The sequence below is a fragment of the Sarcophilus harrisii genome, chromosome 4, assembly GCF_902635505.1.
Source record: "Sarcophilus harrisii chromosome 4, mSarHar1.11, whole genome shotgun sequence".
Taxonomy (NCBI): domain Eukaryota; kingdom Metazoa; phylum Chordata; class Mammalia; order Dasyuromorphia; family Dasyuridae; genus Sarcophilus; species Sarcophilus harrisii.
This window is the reverse complement of record NC_045429.1, coordinates 429,233,563-429,256,410: the sequence shown is the minus strand read 5'-3', so window position 1 is coordinate 429,256,410 and position 22,848 is coordinate 429,233,563. Positions and strand designations below refer to the sequence as shown.

At 35.2% G+C, this 22,848-nt stretch overlaps 1 protein-coding gene across 1 annotated transcript in view; it reads right to left on the bottom strand.

Annotated features, from left to right (window-relative positions):
- CCT6B (chaperonin containing TCP1 subunit 6B) overlaps window positions 1-22,848 on the bottom strand; it is a 33,009-nt gene that overhangs the window by 6,133 nt on the left and 4,028 nt on the right. Inside the window, exons 3-11 of the mRNA XM_031967598.1 lie at window positions 22,245-22,379; window positions 16,542-16,715; window positions 8,427-8,530; window positions 7,127-7,237; window positions 6,806-6,965; window positions 6,616-6,698; window positions 4,264-4,360; window positions 3,823-3,970; window positions 2,433-2,566 (exon numbers count right to left, since the gene is read on the bottom strand). Of these exons, the coding sequence (XP_031823458.1) occupies window positions 2,433-2,566; window positions 3,823-3,970; window positions 4,264-4,360; window positions 6,616-6,698; window positions 6,806-6,965; window positions 7,127-7,237; window positions 8,427-8,530; window positions 16,542-16,715; window positions 22,245-22,379 (1,146 nt within the window). The remainder of the gene's footprint in view (window positions 1-2,432; window positions 2,567-3,822; window positions 3,971-4,263; window positions 4,361-6,615; window positions 6,699-6,805; window positions 6,966-7,126; window positions 7,238-8,426; window positions 8,531-16,541; window positions 16,716-22,244; window positions 22,380-22,848) is intronic.

Sequence of the window (22,848 nt, the reverse complement as noted above, 5' to 3'; positions counted from 1 at the left end):
ATATCTGAAAATACATTGTAAAAACAAAAGCTGTTCACAAAAATTCAGAAATTTTTAAAAAACACAAAATGTGAGTTTAAGAATTGTAGTTATCTGCATAAAAGCAATGGTCAGATTCTTGAGGATGAATGCTTAGAGACAGAAGTCAAAGAACAGATTTTTGGGGAATATTCACCTCAAAGAGATAAAGAAGACAGGGGTCACACAAAGATTTGGGGCTACCTCTTAAATGACTAAAGGGAAAGAGCAGAAAGAAGAAAATGCAGAGAGGTTTCCAGAATGAAAGGAATTAAGGCTTCTCATGTCAAATGCTAAACATCACCAAGTTACAAGACTTAGCCATCTATTGTTAAGCAGTCATGGTGTGTACTTGGATACTTGGTGACAGAATCAAAGGCCTGGAGCACTCTTTGTGGCAATGAGATCAGGAGCTTGGAAAAGCAAAGTAGAAAGGTGGTCCAGCAGCTGTAAGGGCCAAGCCGAGGCTTTATATCATCAATGTGTAGACAGCAAAAGCAGCTCAGTTTTGTGACTTTTCAAAACACTCAACAATCTGGAAACAAGGCACACAAAAATAAACTGATGATAGAAGTTCCCCAAAGGGGGCAGTAGGCCAGGAATAGAATAAGGCTGGAGGAACAAGCAATTCTAGCATCATGGCTAGTGAAGTTTGGTAGAATAGGTGGGGATATGTTGGGTGAGGGGAGATGTGGTATGACAGCAATGGAGAGACCAAAAACCATAAACAGAAACTAGAATTTCAATAGTCAGAATCTTGTAGAAGTCAAGATTCCAAGATGGTGAAGGCTGAGGTGTGACCACACCAAGTTGGGTTGGAGAAGTGGGTTAGAGAAGTTCCTTAGAGATGGAGAATTGTGCACTCAGATTGTTAAGAATCATGAGTATGCATGAAGATATGATAAAAAAACAGAAGGGAAGAAATGAAGGAAACAAGCATTTATTAAGAACCTACTGTGTGCGTTATGCTAAGAACTTCATAAATTATATCATATGAAAGGGGTAGAAAGGAACAATAACAAAATGAATTCAGTTATAAAACACTTGAAGGTTCTCAAAGCACTTTCTTTCTAATGATACTATAAAGTAAGAAGTATAAGTATTATTATCCCAATTTATAGAAGAGGAAATGGAGGCTTTGAGATGTTAATAATTTATACATGGTCACCGCATTAGCAAGAGGTAGGATTTGGACCCCACACCATGCTGCCCAAGAGGCAAGTGCTGAAGAAAGGCCTGGAGATGACAGCATGCAGGGTTGGTATTAATGAACTATACATATTTCCAGAAAGCAAAGTAGGTTGAAAAGAGTGGCAAGAGGGCTGGACTAGAAGCAGTAGTTTGGGAAAAGGAGTATGTCAGCTCCAAGGCAAAAGGGAGTGGACTCCAGTGGGGAAGTGTACAATAGATGCAGCACTCTCGAGAAAGAGTTGGTGTTTTGTTTATTTAAATCATCTGGGATAAATGTGGAGTAACCATAAAAAATAGTTTAAAAGATCAGGATGTAGTGGAGTCTGTCAACAATCGATTTTACTCAGTATTTACTCACTCAAGGAGACACCCATTTCAAGAGCTCATCTCCCCTCCACTGTTTTCCCCTTTTTTGGTAGATGCTGTGTACTTCCTATAATAAATACTTTCCTATAATAAATCTTAGGCATGTTAACAGACAGGTATTGTCTAGGACACTATTATTTATTGTTCCTGTTATTTAATGGGGAAAAGAAGTTCAATCTCTGACTCATGGCTTTGCAAATAATGGATGGTTTTGCAGTAGTCAGAATAGAGAAGTGCTATTTGACTTGATTTCCTAGTAAATTGTGAATTCAGGCTAAAATAAGTCTATTTGAAGGGAGAAGGATGGCTTGTCTTCCAGTAGTGGTTTGAATCCAAATTGTGACAAAGAAAGTTTATTTTATATTTCTTCTGTTTCCCCTAAAGAAATCTGGCATTTTTTTCCTGTACAAATGAAAATAATATCTCAAGTCAAAGCTGTCAAACCAGGGCTAGTAACTAGGGGCAGAGGAGAGGAAGTTAAGCATCCTGAAGCCTTCAATGATAAAAGTTTAAGTTGATGATACCTTAGCTCTGGTCAACAAAGGATAAGAGTTCTGGTTATCAGTACCCTTTCAAACTGATCCCTTTATGAAAAGAACTTCCAATGCTGTTATCTAAGAAGCTTCCCAGGGGAGAAATTATCCCCCCTCATGAAGCTTCTCACAGTGTTCACAGCTATCACCACATAATTTCCCCCATTTTAGAAGCAAAATATCTGCAAATGAAGAGGGAAATTGTGAGTAGAAGCAAGTAAATACATGTGCTATCTTTTTATTATATCACCTATTAAGACACCTTATGATTACTTAAGCATCCTTCTAACCATCTCTCCTCTGACCAATAGGATAGATCAACACCTTGGGAATAATGAGTAAAGCATCAGCAAAAGCCTGGACTCCAAGACGGGCTCTCCCTTTGATACTGGATTTGTGTTTGACAAGAGCTTCAGATATTGCCACTTCAACTGCGCCAGCACCCGGAACTACACAGTCTATTGGAAAGGAAAAGAAACGATTGACAAGACATACCATCCAGAAAAAATATGAAAGAATGCAATTAGTGTAGTCAAGTGTGTGCTATTTCACACAAATATCAGAATGGTATTTAAATACGCACAGAAATCTGACAAGTAAAAGCTTCACAGCCCAGTGATTATGAGGTTGCCTTATGAAGCTTTAAAGGTAGATGCAGTTAAATAAATAATTAATTGTGATACAGATGAAGGACTTTAAACAGAATCTCTTCTTCCCCCCCCCCCCCACCTCCAATTTCCTCTTTCATTGTTTACTCCCTAACAGCTAAGGCCAAAAGAAACATCTAGATAGCTACTCCCCTCTATTTTGGAGTATCTCCTCTAGACTACATTTCAGAAGTGGTGGCTTTTAAAAACTTGATTTATTCTCTTCTCTCCCATTGTCCTTAAGGCTATTTTGCATTATTGTCAAGATAGCAGATAAGCTATCTAGTGATCAATATTAATCAAACCCTTAATTTGGAATAACTTTAAAAGCAAACTCCTTCAAAAATGATTATGACAACACTGTGTAGACACAAAAAACCAGGGTGAGATGCCTGGCTCCAGGACCACTCCAAAGCACTACCCATGGCACAGCTTCTCTAACTTCAGCATGGCTTGCTTTATTCCTCTATAAAATGGAGATAATAATAATATCCATCTGGCCTCCCTTACAGGGTGGCTATAAGGACTGAATGAGAGCCAGGAGGGGAAAGTGCTGTGAAAAACTATAAAAAACTATAAGGCAATTTTAAATAAATTAAAATATGTTCATGTACCTTTCATAATTATACATTAATTTAAAAGCAAGTCTATCATTAAAATATAAAGTACTTATTTTAGATTGGTGTCTGGCTATATAAACCATTAATGAATAAGCACAGTAATATGTCTCACTTTATAGTATAACAAAAACAGGGTGTTACAGTATCATGGTAGATTTCTCAGTACTAGGGATAAAGACTAGACCTGATAGAAGGAACTCCCAGGTAAAGAAAGACCTTCTACCAGTATAGGTCAGCACTTTCTTTGAACTTAGCATCTTAAGATAGTTGAAAAGCCCAAAGTATTAGGAAGTCAAGTGACTTGCCTAGGATCTCATAAGCAAGGGTGTATTAAGAGACAGTTCTTCCTGGATTTGATTGTCTATATCTCACTGCCTCTCCATGGGTTTATTATTACTTTGAAAATTACCTTCAAGGAGTTCATGACCAAAGCAAAAGATAGCTTACGATCATCAAGAGCATTTTTGACAGCACGCAGTCCATCTCTGATAGCATCCTTGATTTGTGTGAGCGTGTGCTTATTTGGGCCTTTCACCAACAGAGTTACAGAACGAGGGTTGTCACATTTCTCGATAAAGGTGAACTTTTCTTCCCCCTAAAGCACATCCAAGATGTCACATATTTCCTGTCATGTGATTATAAAATATATTCAATTGCTCTAAAACTTATAAAAATCCATTGCAGGCAAAAACTTTTATGTGGCTCTTCTTGTTAGACATAAATAAAAGTAGTAAAAGTAGTCTTTGGTTCTTATACATGAACACAAGTGAAATTTACATGAATAACTTGTACAAGTTAATGTCTGTATTGTATGGATTTCAAACTTCACAACTTGACAGCTTCATGGTAATTATTCAATAATTTACATAAACAAAAAAAAATACTTACTAATGTATATTCATAAACAAGTCCAGCATGGCCCAAGCACTCCGGAGTGAGGTCATCAAGAGAATTCATTGCAATGCCACCACAAGCAAGAGTGAGCCTGAAATGTGTTTTACCAAAATGTTAATTAGTTTTAGGGAGCTGCCCAAAATGTTCTAATCATCTTAAAAGTGTAAAGTCATATTGCTAATAATGCAGCATTGCCACTGTGCTTTAAAATTTAGTTGTAAGGAGAAGGTAGAGACAAGGTGGCAAGAGAAGTACAGTCAGGTTCTTCTCTTCCACAGCAACAATTCCTCCAAACAGACCTAGAAAATGCACCCAACCAAATCCTGATTAGGAAAGCCAAGAAAAAAATCATAGCCAGTTATTTTTCCAGCCCAAGTCCACAAAGAAGACAGTCAGAGAAGCCAGCAATCCCTGGTGATGGATCTGAAGAGCACTCTAGTACAAGGAGAAGCTGTGTACCAGGGAAAGAAGAGGTCCCATATTCAGAACTGAAATGCCACATTTGTCCAGGGTACAGAAGGGATGCAAACTGGAAGCTCTGTTTCTTACCACCTATCTCCTGCTCAAAGATCCAAAGAGATGCTGAAGGTGTTATTTGCAGCTAGGGCTGGTATTTCAGGGCAAGAACTGGAAGTGGGCCCTAAGCTATATAACGAACAAGGAACAAATCCATAAGCAACATCTGTGTGTCTAGGATCCCAGAGAAGAAAAGTCTCAGTTTTGGCTCTATTCCAGACTCCAGACCAGTCTGAAGTGTACAGTGGAATAACCAGAGCATGAATCCTATACCAAAATGGAACCTTCAGTTCTGAGACTCTGAGCCTACCTCTAGAGACATTATAGCAGCAGCCTATTGGAATTCCAAATGGGATCAGCTTATAGGCCTGGTGTTCAAACCCAAATCCATGAAGCTGTAGCAGACCACTCTGGGAGCAGTGAAAGTTTGCACATCTTCAGCCTGAGCTATTCCTGAGATCCTGAAATAATACTCAAGAGTTCAAGAAAGCAGCAGCAGGACTAACACTGACCTTCCCTCCAGAAGTGTATAGCCCTAAGACAAAGCCCAAAGTCAGGCTGAAAGAACAAACAAATAAAAATATCACATCAAAAAGAGCTATTATGTTGAGAAGGGAACCCAAGACAAAAATGCAGAACAGAATGATTGTGAAACATTCACAAGCAGACTCAAAAGAAAAACACAACTTGGGCACAAATTCAACTGGATTTCCTGAAAGAGATAAAGCAAGAATTTTTTTAAAAGTTGAAAATGTTTTGTTTTTTACAAATGAAATGAAAAATACTAGAGGGGAAAGTTGAAAGAAAAAAATACGAGTTATGGAAGAAAAAATTGGAAAGGGAATTAACAGCTTAATACAGGAGGTATAATGCCTTGCCAAGCAATAAACTCCTGAAAATTAGAATGGACCAAAAGGAAAAATAACTCTTATAACCAACAATATTAAAACAAAATCAAAAGGATAAAAAATTTGAGTTATCTCAAAACAAAAACAAATAACCTGAAAAACACATCAAGAGAGATAATTTTAAAAATCACTAGACTACCTAAAAGCTATGACCATAAAAAGAGTTTCAACATTATATTTCAAAAAATCAAAAAAGATAAATGCCCATATCTCTTAGAACCAGAAGGCAAAGTAGAAATAGAAATAATCCACCAGTCACCTCTTAATAGAAACCCTAAAATGAAAACACTTACACGAAATTCCTAATTCCTGAATCAAAGGAAAAAAAAAAAAAAATAGTGCAAACAAAGAAAGAATTCAAATAGTGAGGACTATAGCCAGGATCACACATGATTTAACTGCCACTCCTTTAAAGGAGCAAAGTGATATGACATTCCAAAAGGCAAAGATTACAACCAAGAATAACTTATCTAGCAAAAGATGAGAGGAAATGCGCTTTTTAATGAAATAGATGATTTTAAGCATTATTGATGAAAGGACCAGATCACAGTCAATTCAGGAATTTGTTTTACTTAGCTATATATTGTAAATAAAAGTTTATTTTTATTTTTATTTCTAAATTGTTAGTAGAAAAGGCATATTATTGATGATTAAAAAATAAAATTTAATTTTAAAAGATCAGTTTTAAAGAGATTGTAAAATTCTGGTTCATTTCAAGAAAAATTTTATGGAGCTTTTTTGCATTGCTCATTCATAAAACTCTCACAAAACTCTAGATATAACAATCTAATTTGTTTTTACCTGAATTAGGTAATTTTTGGGCAATTGCATTTTTGTAGAAATGATAAATCTTTAATGTACAAGTATACAAAAGAGCAAAATAATAGAAGAAATGGTTATTTCATGTATATATTAGGCTTACCGCTCCATATTCCTTCTTTTAGCCCTGCGAAGAGCCACAATACCTTCTTTTGCAAGGACATCTAAGGAAAATGGATCAATGCCCTGTAATCAAATAGAGAAATTACAAGTAGGATTTAAGCATTCTCCATTACCAAGTTAAATGTTACAAGCACTTAAATACACTTACATGTTTAAAATTTCATTCTCACCTTCTGATTAAGAACAATGAATCCTTTGTTTCCATCACTACAGACCATTCTTTTCAGTTTTATTATTTTATTCACTCTATCTTCAATAAACTGTCTTTCAGCTTTTACTAATTTTTCTCTCTCTTCTGCAGTCTTGTAGAAGAAACCAGAGTTCACTTCTCTAAAAAAAAAAAAATTATGAATACACAGACACACACACAGCAGCAGCAGTAGCAGCAGCAGTAGCAGCAGAAGAAGCAGCAAATAAGCAGATACAAGAGAAATGGGAAGGGAAAAAGACTTAAATTTTCATTATGTTATAAAGAAGAAACAACTCCTTACGTTTTTTCATATTCTAGTGATACATTGCAAGTGAGAATAAAAGCATCTTCAACTCTCTTCTTCATATCAGGATGACGAGCACCATGGTCTAAAACTAGACCTCTGATCAACCTGGTAAAATAATTCAGTTCTTTAATATCTAGGAAATAACATACTAAGTACATTTTGATGACAGTGATGATGGTGATGATGACAGCAATGATGATGATATCTCACATTTATACAACTATTTAGAGTTAGCAAATATTTTACATGCTTTTAAATGTTATTTGATTCTGAAAACAAGCTCATAAGAAAGGCTAGTATGCATATTATTACTTCCGTTTGTCACATAAAGAAACAAAAGATCAGATTAAGATCTAGTCCTAAAACAGTTCATAGAGGGGATTTGGTTGGACCCCTCATTTCACAAAAGAAGATATTAGGGTCTTGTGATAAATTAAATCACACATTATAAATTGCGGAGATAACTCTGTATTCTGACTTCATAGACACATGGCTAGAAAATGAGAAGAACTAGGCCTTGAACTCTACTCTTTCATTCCTAAATTCAGTATTCTTTTCATTAATACTATCTATAAAAATAATTGCTATATCCTCTAAATAATTACCCCAACTTCAAATTAAGCATAAACTTGACAGTTTCTAAAGAGAATCTTTTTTACATAGCACAATGACATTACTTCACTTCAAAATATATGACTCATCAGTCTCTGTGCTCCCTTCACTAATTCAGATTATAACCCCCTTCCATGAATTAATACATCTTTGAGAGTTGCTGGAACTAAAAAATCCATTGCCATGGAGCCAATTCCATGATTAAACTCTTACAGTCTTAAAAAGACTACTTCCCAAGTGACAGACAGTCCATCATCAGGCCCATATTCTAAGACTTTTCAGTTTGTAAAGGCCTGTCAGTATAACTCTCTAAATGTTGACATAGTCTTCACAAACTCAGGGTTAACTCCACACCAGGTAAGGCATTCAAGGCACACACAGCTGAGTGTGACTATATTCATTATTAAAATATCACCCGCCATAGAATTATCTCAATCTGATGAAGTAAAGTTAAGCATATGATTTCTTTTTCTTATTAGCTGCTTAAAATAATTAGAAAAATTTTTAATTATTGGTATTCTAACTCCTATCTATATGTGAAAACAGCTTGGTTTTCAGAAGACTAGCAAAAGATATTTCTAATATTCAGCATAAAATATTCACTTAATGAAGCCAAGTTAAAGATATTTATCTAAATCTATCTAATGTTGGTCACATTTTATCAACATTCTACATGACTTACGTTGTATCAGTTTCTGACTTGTGCTTCATTTCCATTATCTCTATCATGAAAAGGTCAATGGGAAAACCTGGTCTTCTAATGGCCAAAAGAGATTCTACCACAGCCTATAATAACAAAAACAAATACAACTGTGAAACAATTTGTACTCTTAACCCACAGTCCATTGTCCCAGTTTTTCCCTTACTTTTCCTCCAAGTTACATGAGATTAGATGTAAAAACAAAAATGCTGAACACCATATATATTTATGTGTATGTTCTACGATATTCTGTAGTAAATACAGCATTACGTGCCTAGAAATTAATGTGTAGCCCAAAACACAAAGACAAACTCAACAATTAATGTTGCTCTAACTGCTAAGCCTTTACGTTTACGCTTATGTGTAACTGGAGAGGATCTGTCCAATGACAGGGATATAGAACATATAGTCTTTTAGAGGTTAAAAGTCAGAAACAAGACAGATGTTAAATGAATAGTCTGAAGTCCAACATCAAGCTAAGAGCAGATCCAGAAGTAAGATCTAGTATGCCTGACTTGTAGGCCAGTGTTCAGTTCATTAGAGTGTACTGACTCTCCCAGAAATCATGCACAAGTTACTGATTGGATTAAGTTAACACATTTAACATGTAACTGACATAAAATAATCCATAATCTAATAAATAAGATAAACATTTTAATAATCAACAAAAAATATTGTAAAAGAATAAATTATTCAAAACTTCTTTCATACTAATCTGAGTTGCCAGAGCCATTGGAATACATAAATATTCCAATTCACTTCACAAATACAGTAACATAGAGTAACCATTAGGCTACCATAGTCTGATAATGCTATGATTTTAAAATCACACAAATTCCTTTTGCTCTATACTCACTAAGAAACCTGACCTTAATTTGTAACATCCAGGATCATAGGATTTAGAACTGAAAAGGATTTAGAGGTCATTAAGTCCAAGTGTTCCATTTTACAAATAAGAAAAATGTAGCTCAAAAAAGTTAAAAAATGTGTTCAGGATCATACAGGTAATAATGACAGATCCAGTATTCAAAGCCAAATTCTCATCTCAAACTCAACATACTCAAAATTAAACTCATTATTCCTAACCACTCTCCCAAACCTATTCCTCCTCCAAACGTTCCTCCTTCTGTCACAGATACTTCCATTCCTCCAATTACACAGGTTTGTGATCTCAGTATTATCCTTGACATCACCCAGCAATCCAATCAGTTGCCAAATCTTGTGATTTCTATTTTCAAAATCACATCTGTCTCCTTGTCTCTATATCAACAGTCACCAATTCACTTTAAGTTCAAGTTTTCATCCTCCTAAACTATTGCAATAGCCTTCTAATTGTCCCCCAGGCTCAGGGCTTTATACCCTTTCCATCCTCCACAATTTTTTATAAACATAGATCTGATGACATCAATTCCCCTATTCAATAAACTCCAGTGGCTCCTCCCTCCTGACCCTAGAATCAAATGTGAATTCCTGTTTGATACTTAGTCCTGGCTCCAATGTACCCTCTCCCAGACTTATTACATTACTCTTATTCATTCACTCTGCAAAGCCAACCAAATTGCCCTTCTTCTTGTTCCTCACCTATGACCCTCTATCTTTCAACTCAACTCTAAGTTTTTAAGTTTCCCAAGTTTTTAAGCATGGCTGTCACCCATTAATTTTCTGTCCTCATCTCTTCTTAGAATCCCTTATTTCCTTTAAAACATAAATCAACCTTAATTTTCCACATAAGGACTTTCCCTGCTGCTGCCTTCTTTCTCCCCATATCATTTTGTACTTATTTTTGATGTATTACATATAAACGTATGCAAATGTTGCTTCTCCCAGTAAAATGTAAGCTCCTTGAGAGCAGAGCATATTTTATCTTTCCCTTTGTACTTGCAACGTTTGGCAGAGGCAAGTGTGGACTTCGTTGGGGATGGTGAATCAGTCTCCAAACAGGAAGTCCCACCTCTGAAATCTACTGTGTGTCCTGGACAAGTGACATCATGCCAATTAGCTTTGGTAGATACAATTTTCTCACCTTGAAGTTCTCTCTCTATACCAGTGAAATCACAGATATAATCGCTATCTTCCTCTCTATTCCCAGTGCCTAGTGCAGTGCCAAAGACACAGTGGGCACTTACTGCTTGTGATGATTCACCTTCAATACTAAATTCATGGTTATTACAAGAGATTGTCCTACCTAAGAAAGGGCATGCTGAGACCACCACCTTGGGTGAATATTCTAGTTCTTATTTCACTAGTTATGATTCTAGTTCTTATTTATCAGCATAAAATAAACTGAAATACTGGTTTGTAAATCATTTTCATGTGTCTGGTTAGCAAAAATTGGATGGACCTTGGGGTCCAGTTCATCAACTCTCAGTGAAATAATAAATTTAAGTTTCTGATAGTTTATTTGGAGTGACTCCACCAAGGTAAACTCAACCCTTAAGCAATCTCAAACAGTCCTTACATGACAATACATTCTACTTCCAAAAAACAAAAACTTTCTTTTAATTATTTACAACTGTATCAAGATTAAAAAAAGAAAGAAAGAAAGAAAAAAGGAGAGGAAAAGCATTATATTACACATTAGCTATAAGATATTCTACCTAGGTCCACAATCACATCAAGTACCTCAGAAACAGTTTCCTTAGCTTTCACAGTAGGTGGCAGCACTTTAGTACTTGAGATGATTTTAGCTGCCTAGCAGTCACAGGTATCCACGGTAGTATGTGGATGACTGGAACCCAACCGACATGTTCTTCTTCCTAACCATGAAATTCCCTTTTCTGATTACAGTAGCCTAACCACCTGCTTTTCGTGATCTCTGACAGATCTGGGCATCTGTGTTTCTCTTTCCATCCAACCCTTCATTCTGGCTTTATTTAGTTCCCTTCTTACCTTAAATTGATTCAATAATCTCATGTGTTTCCCAATCTGTTAACCCCAAAACCCATAAACTGCCAACTGTATGGCTTTTCCTCATCTACCAAAAAGTCAAATGTTGCTAAATGAAATCACCAGATGTTGCCGAGTGTATTTCAAATGTATGCTACTAACTCTCAACTAGTATGTTGTGTGTAGTATGTAAACTTTTATCTTACTGACTCACTAGGATATTCCCCAAAATAACTGTTCTATATCTCCCCTCTCCCAAAATTCCCAGATAATCCCTAATCTCTCCATCTTCACTGATAACCTCACCTTTTATAGTAATATTGAAGTCATCCAACTTTGATTACCTCAATTCACTCCTCCCCATATGCCGGGCAAGTTAATGACTATTTTTACTTCTCACTTAGACAGACTACAGGGGAGATTCTTGCTTGGGTATCAATTTGATTAGATTAACTATGAGTTCCTACTTTCCTTTAAGATTCTGTGACTCACAGCCAAAGTTATCATCCCATTTAAAGAATCCAGGAGCCAACATTAACTTAACCAAATAATCTGTGGGTAGCTAGCAAGGTAACCAATCATGAACATCTCCATTCTAATTATGAGACAGTGAACAAATGGAAAATGAAGGCTCACTTCTGGATCATTTCCAAGCATGTGTCTGATATGCTAAGTCTAATAGGCTAAAAAGTTCATAAATATGTATGTTTTATCTATGGTATTAGATATAAAAGATCATATTGGATAAAAAAAATGTTTGATAATGCTCTGTTTAGGATGACAACAAAAACCATATAAATAATGATCCACAAACAAAACAAATTCAAAACCAAAGAAGCAGAACCCCTTTAGGACTTGGAAAAAGATACAGAAAAAATTTATTTGTTTTGAGACTTTGTTGATTCTACATTCTTAAATCCCTTTCTAGACCATTTCCTAGTCTAGACCTAGTTCCTAAGCCTGGTGGAGAGGCTTAGGTGGTTCAGTGAAACTATGAGCTATGCTGTGCAGAATCATCTAAGATGGACAGGTCATAATGGAGAATTCTGACAAAAAGTGATCTCCTGGAGAAGGGAATGGAAAACTGCTCTAGTATCTTTGCCAAGAAAACCCCAGTATTAAAATTATAAAACATATGACATCAGAAGACAAACCCTTCAAGTTGGAAGACATCCAACACACTAGTGGGGAAGAGCAGAAGACAACAACAAATAGCTCCAGAATTAGTGAAATAGCTGGACCAAAACCAAAAAAAAGCTTATCCTCAGTGATAAGAAAAGGAATTTCCAGTGCTGTAAGGCTCAATATTGCATAGGAATCCAGAATGTAAGAGCCACCAACCATGGTCAAACAAGAGATGCAAAGAGTAAATGTTATCAACATCTTGGGTGTTTAAATGGATAGGAAAGAGTGAATTAATTCAGGTGATCATTACATATAATATACTGTGGGCAAGAATTACTTGGAATGAAGTCATTTTCATAGTCAATAAAAGGGTGATAACAGTAGTCTTGGGGTATCAAAATCTCAAAAATGACAGAATGATATTTATTCAAATCCAAGGCAAACCGTTCAACAACAGATTTTTATTTTCAAAATATATGTAAAGATAATTTTCAACATTTACCCTTGCAAAATCATGTGTTCTAAATTTTTCTCTCTCCCTTTCCCCCTCCTCTCCCCTAGACAGCAAGTAATCCCATATATGCTAAATATGTGCAATTCTTCTATATATAGTTCCATATTTATCATGCTGAACAAGAAAAATCAGATCAAAAAGGAAAAAATGAGAAAAAGCAAGTAAACAACAAAGTTGATCAATTCTATGAAGACCTACATCTAAAAACATCAAAAAATGTCACGTTTATCACAAAAGATTGGAATAATTAGGAAATCAAAAGATATTGAAATAGCAGACAAGCTTGGTCTTAAGAGTTAAAAATGAAGCAGAAACTAATAGGCATTTTATGAAAATAACTCACTCATCATAGAAAACAGTCTTTTTCAACAATCCAAAAATCCTACTCTACACAGTTATCACCAGATGGTCAATATTGAAATGGGATTGATTATATACTTTGCTGTCAAAAGTGAAGAGACTCAATACAGCTAAAACAAGGCCTGGAGCTGACTGTGGCTCAGACTTTGAGCTTCTACTGCAAAATTCAGACTTCAAAATTAAGTAAGGAAAATTATCAAATCTAAGTGTGACCTAAATAACATCCCTTATGGATATGAATTAGAAGTGATAAATAGATTTAAGAGATTAGACCTAGTAGAGAGAATTCCTGAAGAATTCTGGATGGAGGTTTGTAATACTGTATAGGAGGCAGCAACAAAAAAACATTCCAAAGAAAAAGATGAGCAAAAAAGCAAACTGGCTATCTGACAGCTTTACGTATAGCTAAAGAGAGAGGGAAAGCATAAGGGAAAGGAGAACAGAAAGGACATATTCAATTGAATGCAGAATTCCAAAGAACAGAAAGAACAGATAAGATTTTCTTAAAAGAGAAGAAAATAGCAGAACTAGAATATCTCTTCAAGAAAATTAAGAGCTATCCAGGGAACATTTCATACAAAACTTGGTATGGTATAGACAAAAATGGTAGGTAATTAATACAAGTAAAAGATTAAGAAGTGGCAAGAATATACAGAAGGACCATAAAGGAAAAATCTTAACATCATTGAAAATTATGATGGTATGGTTGCTGACATAGAGCCAGAGAGCCTGGGGAATGAAGTCAAGTAGGTCCTTAGGAAGCATTACTAACAATAGAGCTAGTAGAAGTAACAAATTCCAGCAGAGACATACAGTTAAAAAAAAATACCTCACTCAATATGCTAGCAAACCTGGAAAACTCAACAGTGGCCACTAGATTGGAAAAGATCAGTTTACAGCTTAATCCTAAAGAAGGGCAATGCCCAAATTACTGAACAGTTGCCCTCTTTGCATACGCCAGCAAGGTATGCTTAAGATTCTGCAAATTAGGGTTCAGCAATATGTGGAGAAGCAGGTCAGTTTTTTAAAAGACAGAGGAATTAGAGACCAAATTGCCAACATTTTGTGGAATATGGAAAAAGTAAGAGAGTTCCAGAAAAACATCTACTTGTGCTTCATTGACACTAAAAAGCTGTGTAGATCACAATGAAATGTGGCAAGTCCTCAGAGATGAGAGTACTAGATCATTTTATGTTTCCTGAGGAACCTGTGAGTCAAAAAAAGCAACAGAAGCAAACATGGAATAACTGACTGGTTTAGAAAAGAGTATAAAATGACTTTATATTGTCCCTTTATTTATTAAACTTATATGCAGAGAGTCCTAGCATGCAAAATACCAGGTTGGATGAATCAAAAGCCAGAATTAAAGTTGCTGGAAGAAATATCAACAGTCTCAGATATGCATATGATAACACACTGATGGCAAAAAGTAAAGAAAAATTAAGAATTATGAAGCCACTTAATGAGGGTAAAAGAGGAGAGTTTAAAAGCTGGCTTCAACTTAAAATCACACACACACACACACAGCCAACCCAAAGATTATGGCAACTAGTCCCATTACTTCCTGGCAAAATAGAAGAAGAAATAGAAACAGTGTCAGATTTTATATTCTTGGGTTCAAAGATCATTCCATGAAGTGACAAAGCCATGAAATTAAAAGACACTTGCTCCTTTAAAGGAAAGCTATGACAATGCTGGAACACATGCTAAAAAGCAGCCACATCACCTTGCCAATAAAAATCCACAGTCAAAATTATGGTTTTTACTGTAGCAACAGATGCTGTGAGAGATGGAATATAAGGAAAGCTGGGTGTCGCAGAATCGATACTTTCACATTATGGTGCTGGAAAAGACTTTTGAGAGTACTTTGGACAGGAAGGAGATGAAATCAATCAATAATTAAAGAAATTAATTCAGACTATTCACTGGAAGGTCAAATACTAAAGCTGAAGTTTAAATACTCTGGCCACATAATAAGAAGGCAGATTCATATTGAAAAAGATTCTGACACTTGGAAAGATTAAAGAGAAAAGGAAAGGGGGAGAGCAGAGGATAAGATGGATAGATAGTGTCACAAAAGCAATGCACATGAGCTTAGACAGACTTAGAAGACAGTGGAGGTCAAGAAGTGTCAGACATGACTGAACTAACAACAATATTCTTGAATAAATTTCATCTAAGATTCTAGACGTCCTTTTGCATGTTTCCTTGGTTATTTGTCCTTGTCAATAGTTACAAAGTTCATAATAAACTTTCTTCCTTATTGATCAGAGAAATGGAAATTAAGACAAGTCTGAGATATCACTACACACCTCTCAGATTGGCTAAGATGACAGGAAAAGATAATAACAAATGTTGGAGAAGATGTGGAAAACCTGGGACACTGATACATTGTTGGTGGAATTGTGAATGGATCCAGTCATTCTGGAGAGCAATTACTCTTAAATTTAAATTACAATTAATTTAAAGAAGGGTAAGGGACCTGTATGTGCAAGAATGTGGCAGCCCTCTTTGTAGTGGCCAGAAACTGGAAACTGAGTGGATGTCCATCAATTGGAGAATGGTTGAATAAATTATGATATATGAATGTTATAGAATATTTATTGTTCTATAAGAAATGATCAGAAGGATGATTTCAGAGAGGCCTGGGGAGATTTACATGAAATGAGCTAAGTGAAATGAGCAGAACCAGGAGATCATTGTACACAACAACAAGATTATACGATGATCAATTCTGATGGATGTGATTCTTTCCAACAATGAGATGATTCAGGCCAGTTCCAATGATCTTGTGATGAAGAGAGCCATCTATACCCAGAGAGGTCTGTGGGAACTGAGTGTGGACCACAACATAGCATTTTCACTCTTGTTGTTTGCTTGCATTTTGTTTTCTTTCTCATTTTTTTTTCTTTTTGATCTGATTTTTCTTGTGCAGCAAGATAACTGTGGAAATATGTATACATATATTGGATTTAACATATATTTTAACATGTTTAACATATATTGGATTACTTGCCATGGGGGGGGGGGGGGGGAGAGAATGGGAGGAAAATTTGGAATACAAGGTTTTGCAAGGGTCAATGTTGAAAAATTATCCATGCATATATATTTTGAAAATAAAAGCTTTAATAAAAAATAATAAACTTTCTGTGCTAATTTGAAAGATGATTTAGGAAAATGCTTATGTTTCAAGCAAAAAGTTTAACACATACCTCTGTTAATACACCGGCCAACTCAGTGTGAACTTTAGTATGGAGAGATGTTCTAGCCACATCTCGAAGGATTTCTCGGTTCATGTCTTTCTCTATTTTAATCTCCTCCAGAACTTCAAGTGCTTTTATCTTTGCTGCTTCAAAGCCTTCAGTTATTATCCTTGGATGTAGACCCTATTACAATCATATTGCCATAAAATTACCATTATTAAAGCTAACCAAATGGATGCAACCATTTTCTTATGTCAGGGATTATTTAACATTTTAATGCACAGAATTTATTGTTACTCTAAACCAATAATAGTACTAATGTTTCCTATGTACTTTCCCTCTGAATATGAAAATCTTAACTTACATATATTTTATAGAGAAAGAAAAAGAGACTCCTTTTAATGCAAAGGAAAAATACAAATATTACCATGACAAAGAGTTTAATCACATTTAGGTGTCAATGAATCAGGATTTTATCTAGGGGCAAAAATTCTGTAATTATCATTTGAAAAAATATCGTAATGGTACAGATAAAGGTCAGTTTTTTCTCAAATTTTGACTTAAACACTGATTACAACCTATAAATCATAGCTCTTAATAAAAAAAAACAAAAGTATTAAAGCCTAGGAGAGCAGTAATAATGAATAAAACATTTTATTTAAATTAAAGGAAAAAATATTTTATAGCAACTATATCTTTTCCATGGTAATTTTGTATAAACCCAACATGGTAATTATTTTTCATCATATACCATACTAAATGGTGTTATAAGAGAAATCTATCATTAGAAGCAGCCTATATTGAAATCAAAATTATGTTTTCCAAATGTTACTGGAAGTTAACATCAGTAGTACACATGAAGCAATCTAAAAGGACTCTTGCTCAAGCTTTCTGTATGATTTGTTTGCAAATATTTTTCCCTGTCCATTCATTGAGATCCATCTTTAAGAATTCTTCCTTTCCTTTACTGTCTGCTGGTGGCTACAAAAAAAATTTTAGGGTTAATATTTGAAACTGTTATAAGATGCAATTTTATTCTATAGAATATTAAGTCTCTAAATGAAAGTGACATTCCTTACTTTCTACATCTAGAAACTGGTATCTTTTTCCCACTGCAAGTAAGAAGAAAAGAAGCCCACCAAAAGGTTAATGGTCCCAAATTTTAGGTAAAAATAAAACTATTATAGCAAATTTTTGTCAAGAGTTATCAATTTTTTCCCCTAAAGAGTTGTCTTCCCTCCCTCCTCCATAGAGTACTAGAAGAGCTTTGCTTCCAGGGCATTTATGTACATCTCATTCGTGTTTCCATAACTATATTTTTGGTTGATGCCAACCTACTCATGAGATACATTTACACAAACGTCAGAGTTACTTTCTTTAGAGGTGATCTGTTTTCCTGCGGTCTGCTAGAAGAAATTTTAGCAAAAGGCCTAACTATATTGGTCTTCTTTCCTTTGTTTTAAGTATACCTTGGGGTTCCCTTGCCTCCAAATTGCCCCGAGATTAAGTGCGAATTCTAAACTGCACACAGGTGCAAATAATTATTTTTAAAATATGGCAAAGTTTCTTTAGTTCCCTTGTTTTAAAGGAGTTTTTTGTTTTGTTTTGTTTTTTTAACATCATCAGAGGGCTCAGTGTGCTATCAAGATACAAATTTCAAACAGAGACTGAGGGGAGCTGTACCATCTTTCTTCACATTGAATGGAATACCAGGGAAGGTGTCACTTTTAACATAGACTACATTTGCCAATTTCTGCTATACTCACTCCTTAATTCACCAAATATTTAATGATTAATTATATTTATACAGCACAGTACTAACAAACTATGGAGTATATAAAAAGTATAATAAGAATGGGCAGCAGTTAACAGGCTTAGCAAAGAGATTATTGATTTTAGAATATTTTGGCAAGCAGTTTCTGTATCTGCTGATTGTAGTCTTGTTTTTCTGTCTAGCAATTGATAGAGCAGTACTAATTCTTGATGCTAAAACATGGACAAATAAACTTTTAGATTACAGACAAAAGGAAGAGGTGAGGTAGGTTTAAATAGTAGCAGGTCTAGTAGCCTTCAAGGCTAGAAAGTTTATAGCAGCAAACAGAAAAAAAGTTACTATCTTTTTTGCAAATAATATGATGGTTCATCAAAAGAGCCCTAAAAATAACAAACAATAAATTCTGTAAAGATGCAAGATATAAAATCCACATAATTCATTAGTACATCTGTATATTGCCAACAAAACCCAGCTGAAAGAAAAAGAAATTCCATTTCAAATAGCTACAAAATGTACTACAAGAGAAAATTAGCTGGTCCTTTGGATAGAATGTTAGAACTGGAGCCAGAAAGAAGGAAGCTCAAATTCAATCTCAGATATTTACTTTTTGTCTAACAGAGCAAGTCACTTAGCCTTTGTCTGCCTCGGTTTTCTCATCTGAAAAATGGGGATAATAATGCCTATTCCCCAGAGTTGTTGTGAAAATCAAATGACATAATAATTTTAAAGCATTTTGCAGACCCTAAAGTGCTATTTAAACACTAGCTATTATTTTGATTAATAACAAAATACTTAGGAGTCTATCTACCAGACACATGGGAACCATAGGAAAGAAACTACAAAACACTCTAATCAGCAATTAAGACAGACCTAAATAAAGAAATATTAATTGCGCAAAAGTAGACCATTGTCAATATAATAAAAATGACAATTCCTCCTAAGGTAATTTACTTATTCAGTACCATACCAGGTACTCCAAAGAGATCGAAAGTAAAAATGAAATGTTTGATACATGTTCAACTATTCAATGGCACTGTTTGAAAGTAACAACAAATTAGAAACAAAGTGTAGGTCTATCAACTGGATAATAGCTAAACAAATTATGATATATGACAAATTATTATTGTGCCTTAAGAAAGTAATGAAGATGAGGAATTCTGAAAAATATGGGAAGATTAACAGGCAGATCAAAGCAGAGCCAGAACAATAATATTCATAACACAGCAGCATAAATGAAAACAACAAAAACTCAGATCAGATGAAATAACTCATTTTGATTCCTCTGGACATACATTGAAGCAAACTTCCCTTCTATTTAATAGGAGGCTAAAGCACACGTAAAATCTGTGCCAATTGGCTTTACCTGTTTTTCTTAATTACAAGGCAGTAATTTCTTGTAACTAATCTCTTGTATAAGGAAGTATATTATCAGATGAATTTGATATAAAAAACAAAAGTCATAAATAAAACTTTTTTAAGTACCTTGGAGGTCTGCCATCATCTTGAAGAGGCCTAGTACAGACATGTCATTAGAAATATTATTGACCAGAAAAGTTTATTATATTTAATGTCTATGTTTTGTCCTGTTTGCATAAACATTGAGTGCTGTTTTCTTTCTCTTGTACTTATCAGGAGCCAAGATGATGGTAGTAGAGGGTGAGGGACCATTAAAGAACTATGAATAGTTATACACCTGAACCAGGAGGATCAGAAAAAATATGGTTGGGCTATCACAAAGGATCTATGGTAGTAGTCACATAGTCCTGTTTAGAGGAAGTCAAGTAATTATAACATGATGCCCAGATTTGAAGGTATTACAAGGGATCCATCAAAGCCCAGAATGTATGTTGGTACATCAGAAAATGCCAAAGGACCAAGCAGTCCTGGAGGAGGGGGCAAAGGAAACTCCTAGAACCATTTTCCATATCAACTCAATCCTGCTCCAAAAAGGCAATGGATTTAATTACAATTCTGAGGACACACCACCTGCCCATTTAATAAGCTATGCCATCTCTGATCAATAAGGCAGGCTTCAGAACCAACAGATTAACATGGAGTGTTACAAAAGACACTAGATTTAGCATTATAAAAACTGGACTTGAGGCTCTACTCTGCTCTATATGACCTTAAATAAATCATAATATCTAGTTCTAGAGGCAATCTCAGAACAAACTAAATGTACAATGACTCTGTACCTATCACCAGGACTATACAGAAATAATGGAACAATAAGGACAACAAGTTCTTCCCTGCTGACTTACATTTTCCATGGTGGAATCTGCTGAGAATATACTCCACACTACTTTGAAGAATATGCTATTCTCTACAATGCATGTCTAGGTGGTCACTGCCTCATGTACGTGGCTAAGACCAAGCAACTGCTGACTATATCCCACTGAGAAAAGCCTCTGTGAGTAGTAATACAGGCTTGAGAACCCAGAACATGCTAGGACAACCAAGGACAGTAAAGTACCCATTCCTCAAACTGAGAAATCTCACTGAACAACAACATGTCTCCCACAATACACATTCGGAAGTTTTTGCCCCGGACCCAATAAAGTCTCAGTCACCTATTACTTAGGCTTAACTTTCTCTTCCAGAGTCATCACTGTCCAGTGGCAGGAGAGAGTCAAGTTGAGTGGCGATGACTTGAAATGCAATGGATAACTTTGGTGTCTTCGATGTCTAACCAAGCTCTACATGCTCCACAACACCTGCTTCACCTGCCTTCATGGCCAGTGGAATATGGGGATCCATCCATTCCACCAGGGGAAGTTCTTTGAAACCCCCTGGTTATCCTCAACCCTAGTTTAGCTCACCTGCCTAAACAGCTAACCAGGTGCTACAGCTTCTCAGAGCCACAGGTGAGAGGTGGATCAGGTGGACACCAAAGGTGGAAAGCAGCCCTGTAAAAGAGCTGGCATCCTTCACTTCAGAGGTACTAGTCTTCCTTGAATTCACTCTACACAGAGAAATGTAGAAGCCAAGCAAATAACCAAATGTAGTCTCCATTTTCAAAATAGCATATTCCAGAAACAACAAAGATATATCTATAATTAAACCAACTAAATTATAAAACAATTTACTAATGAATGGTGTGTGAGCACTTAGAAAGGTCAATACTCTTCACTAAAAATAAGCATGGTTTAACTAAGGAAAAAATCATTTCAAACTAACTTCATTCCCTACTTTGACAGGTTTACAAGAATGGTGCATCAAAGAGCTAAACATAGTATACACATAGTTCAGCGAGGTATCTGACAAAGTTTTTCATGACATTTTTTTGAACAAAGTAGAAAGCTATGGGGCTGGATGACAATGCCTGCTTTAAAGGACTTTATGATCTAGCTCAGAAAAAAAAAAAGACATATGTAAAGTTAAATAATAATAATAAAGACCACAATATGAAAAATATCGCAAGACAGTGATGGGGAGATGTCAGTATAGCCAATAAATGCTATAGAAGCTACAAGAAAAAATTATTGCAAGGATGATATAGAGAGTTAGAAAATGTGACTTAAGCTCAGTCTTGAAGATGAAGAACATGATTTAAAAGAATCAGAACACTGCAGATGGGAGTGAATGAAAAAAGACAGAAATGCCTTTCAATATGTTGTGTTTAAGTGCACAAGTGCTAATTTGAGTACAATACAAGGTACAAGATTAGAAATAGGCCAAAGCCATATCGCAAATAACAAAAGTCACTCAATTTTTCGCATTATTTTTTTTCTTCTATTTGTATTCTATTGAGTGAATAAATATACATGGAGACACAATTTATTTAAGAACCAGTCTTTTGCAGAAATGTATAAGTTAAACCTCATAAAACATGTAAGTTTTCCTTATCCAGTAAGATAAGGTTATTCTATAAACTTAATTCATTTGACTCAATAGACATTATTTTTCTTCCAGAAAAAAATCTCATGAAATGTAAATACCTCTGAGATGTAAAGGTCTGCCTGTTTCAGGAGCTCTCCAATGATCAGAACATTTGAAGTAGTACCATCACCAGTAATGTCATCTTGGGCTGTTGCTACTTTTGCTATCAAAGAAGCAGTAGGATGCTGAATTTGCTACAAATGAGGCAACAGATTTCTTTAAAATGAAATAAGTGATGAGTAAAAGGAAAAGCAAAGCAATGAGCAGGCTGATTAAAGCATCAATGCTATATTCAACCAACAAACACAAAGATAAAATTGAGGTTTATTTCACAAATTTACAAACTCTATCTCTAGTCTCTATTAGGTGAGCAGAACTATTCTGAAATAAAAGTGAGGAAGTTAATTGGCTAGTACACCATCTCAAAGTTCAAGACTGCGTTATAATGTACAATAAAACAATTGCTTTGGCATGTATTCTGTTGACATGACACTTCTAAGATAAGATTAAATTCTTCCATCTAAAAGATGAATACATTTACTAAAATTGCAAAGGGTGACTGATTGTTCCCTAATCACATAGAATAAGATATAGTGTGTTTTTAAAATGACTTTAGCTTAAAGGTATTCCTCAACCATTTTTCAGGATACATATGAAATTTTA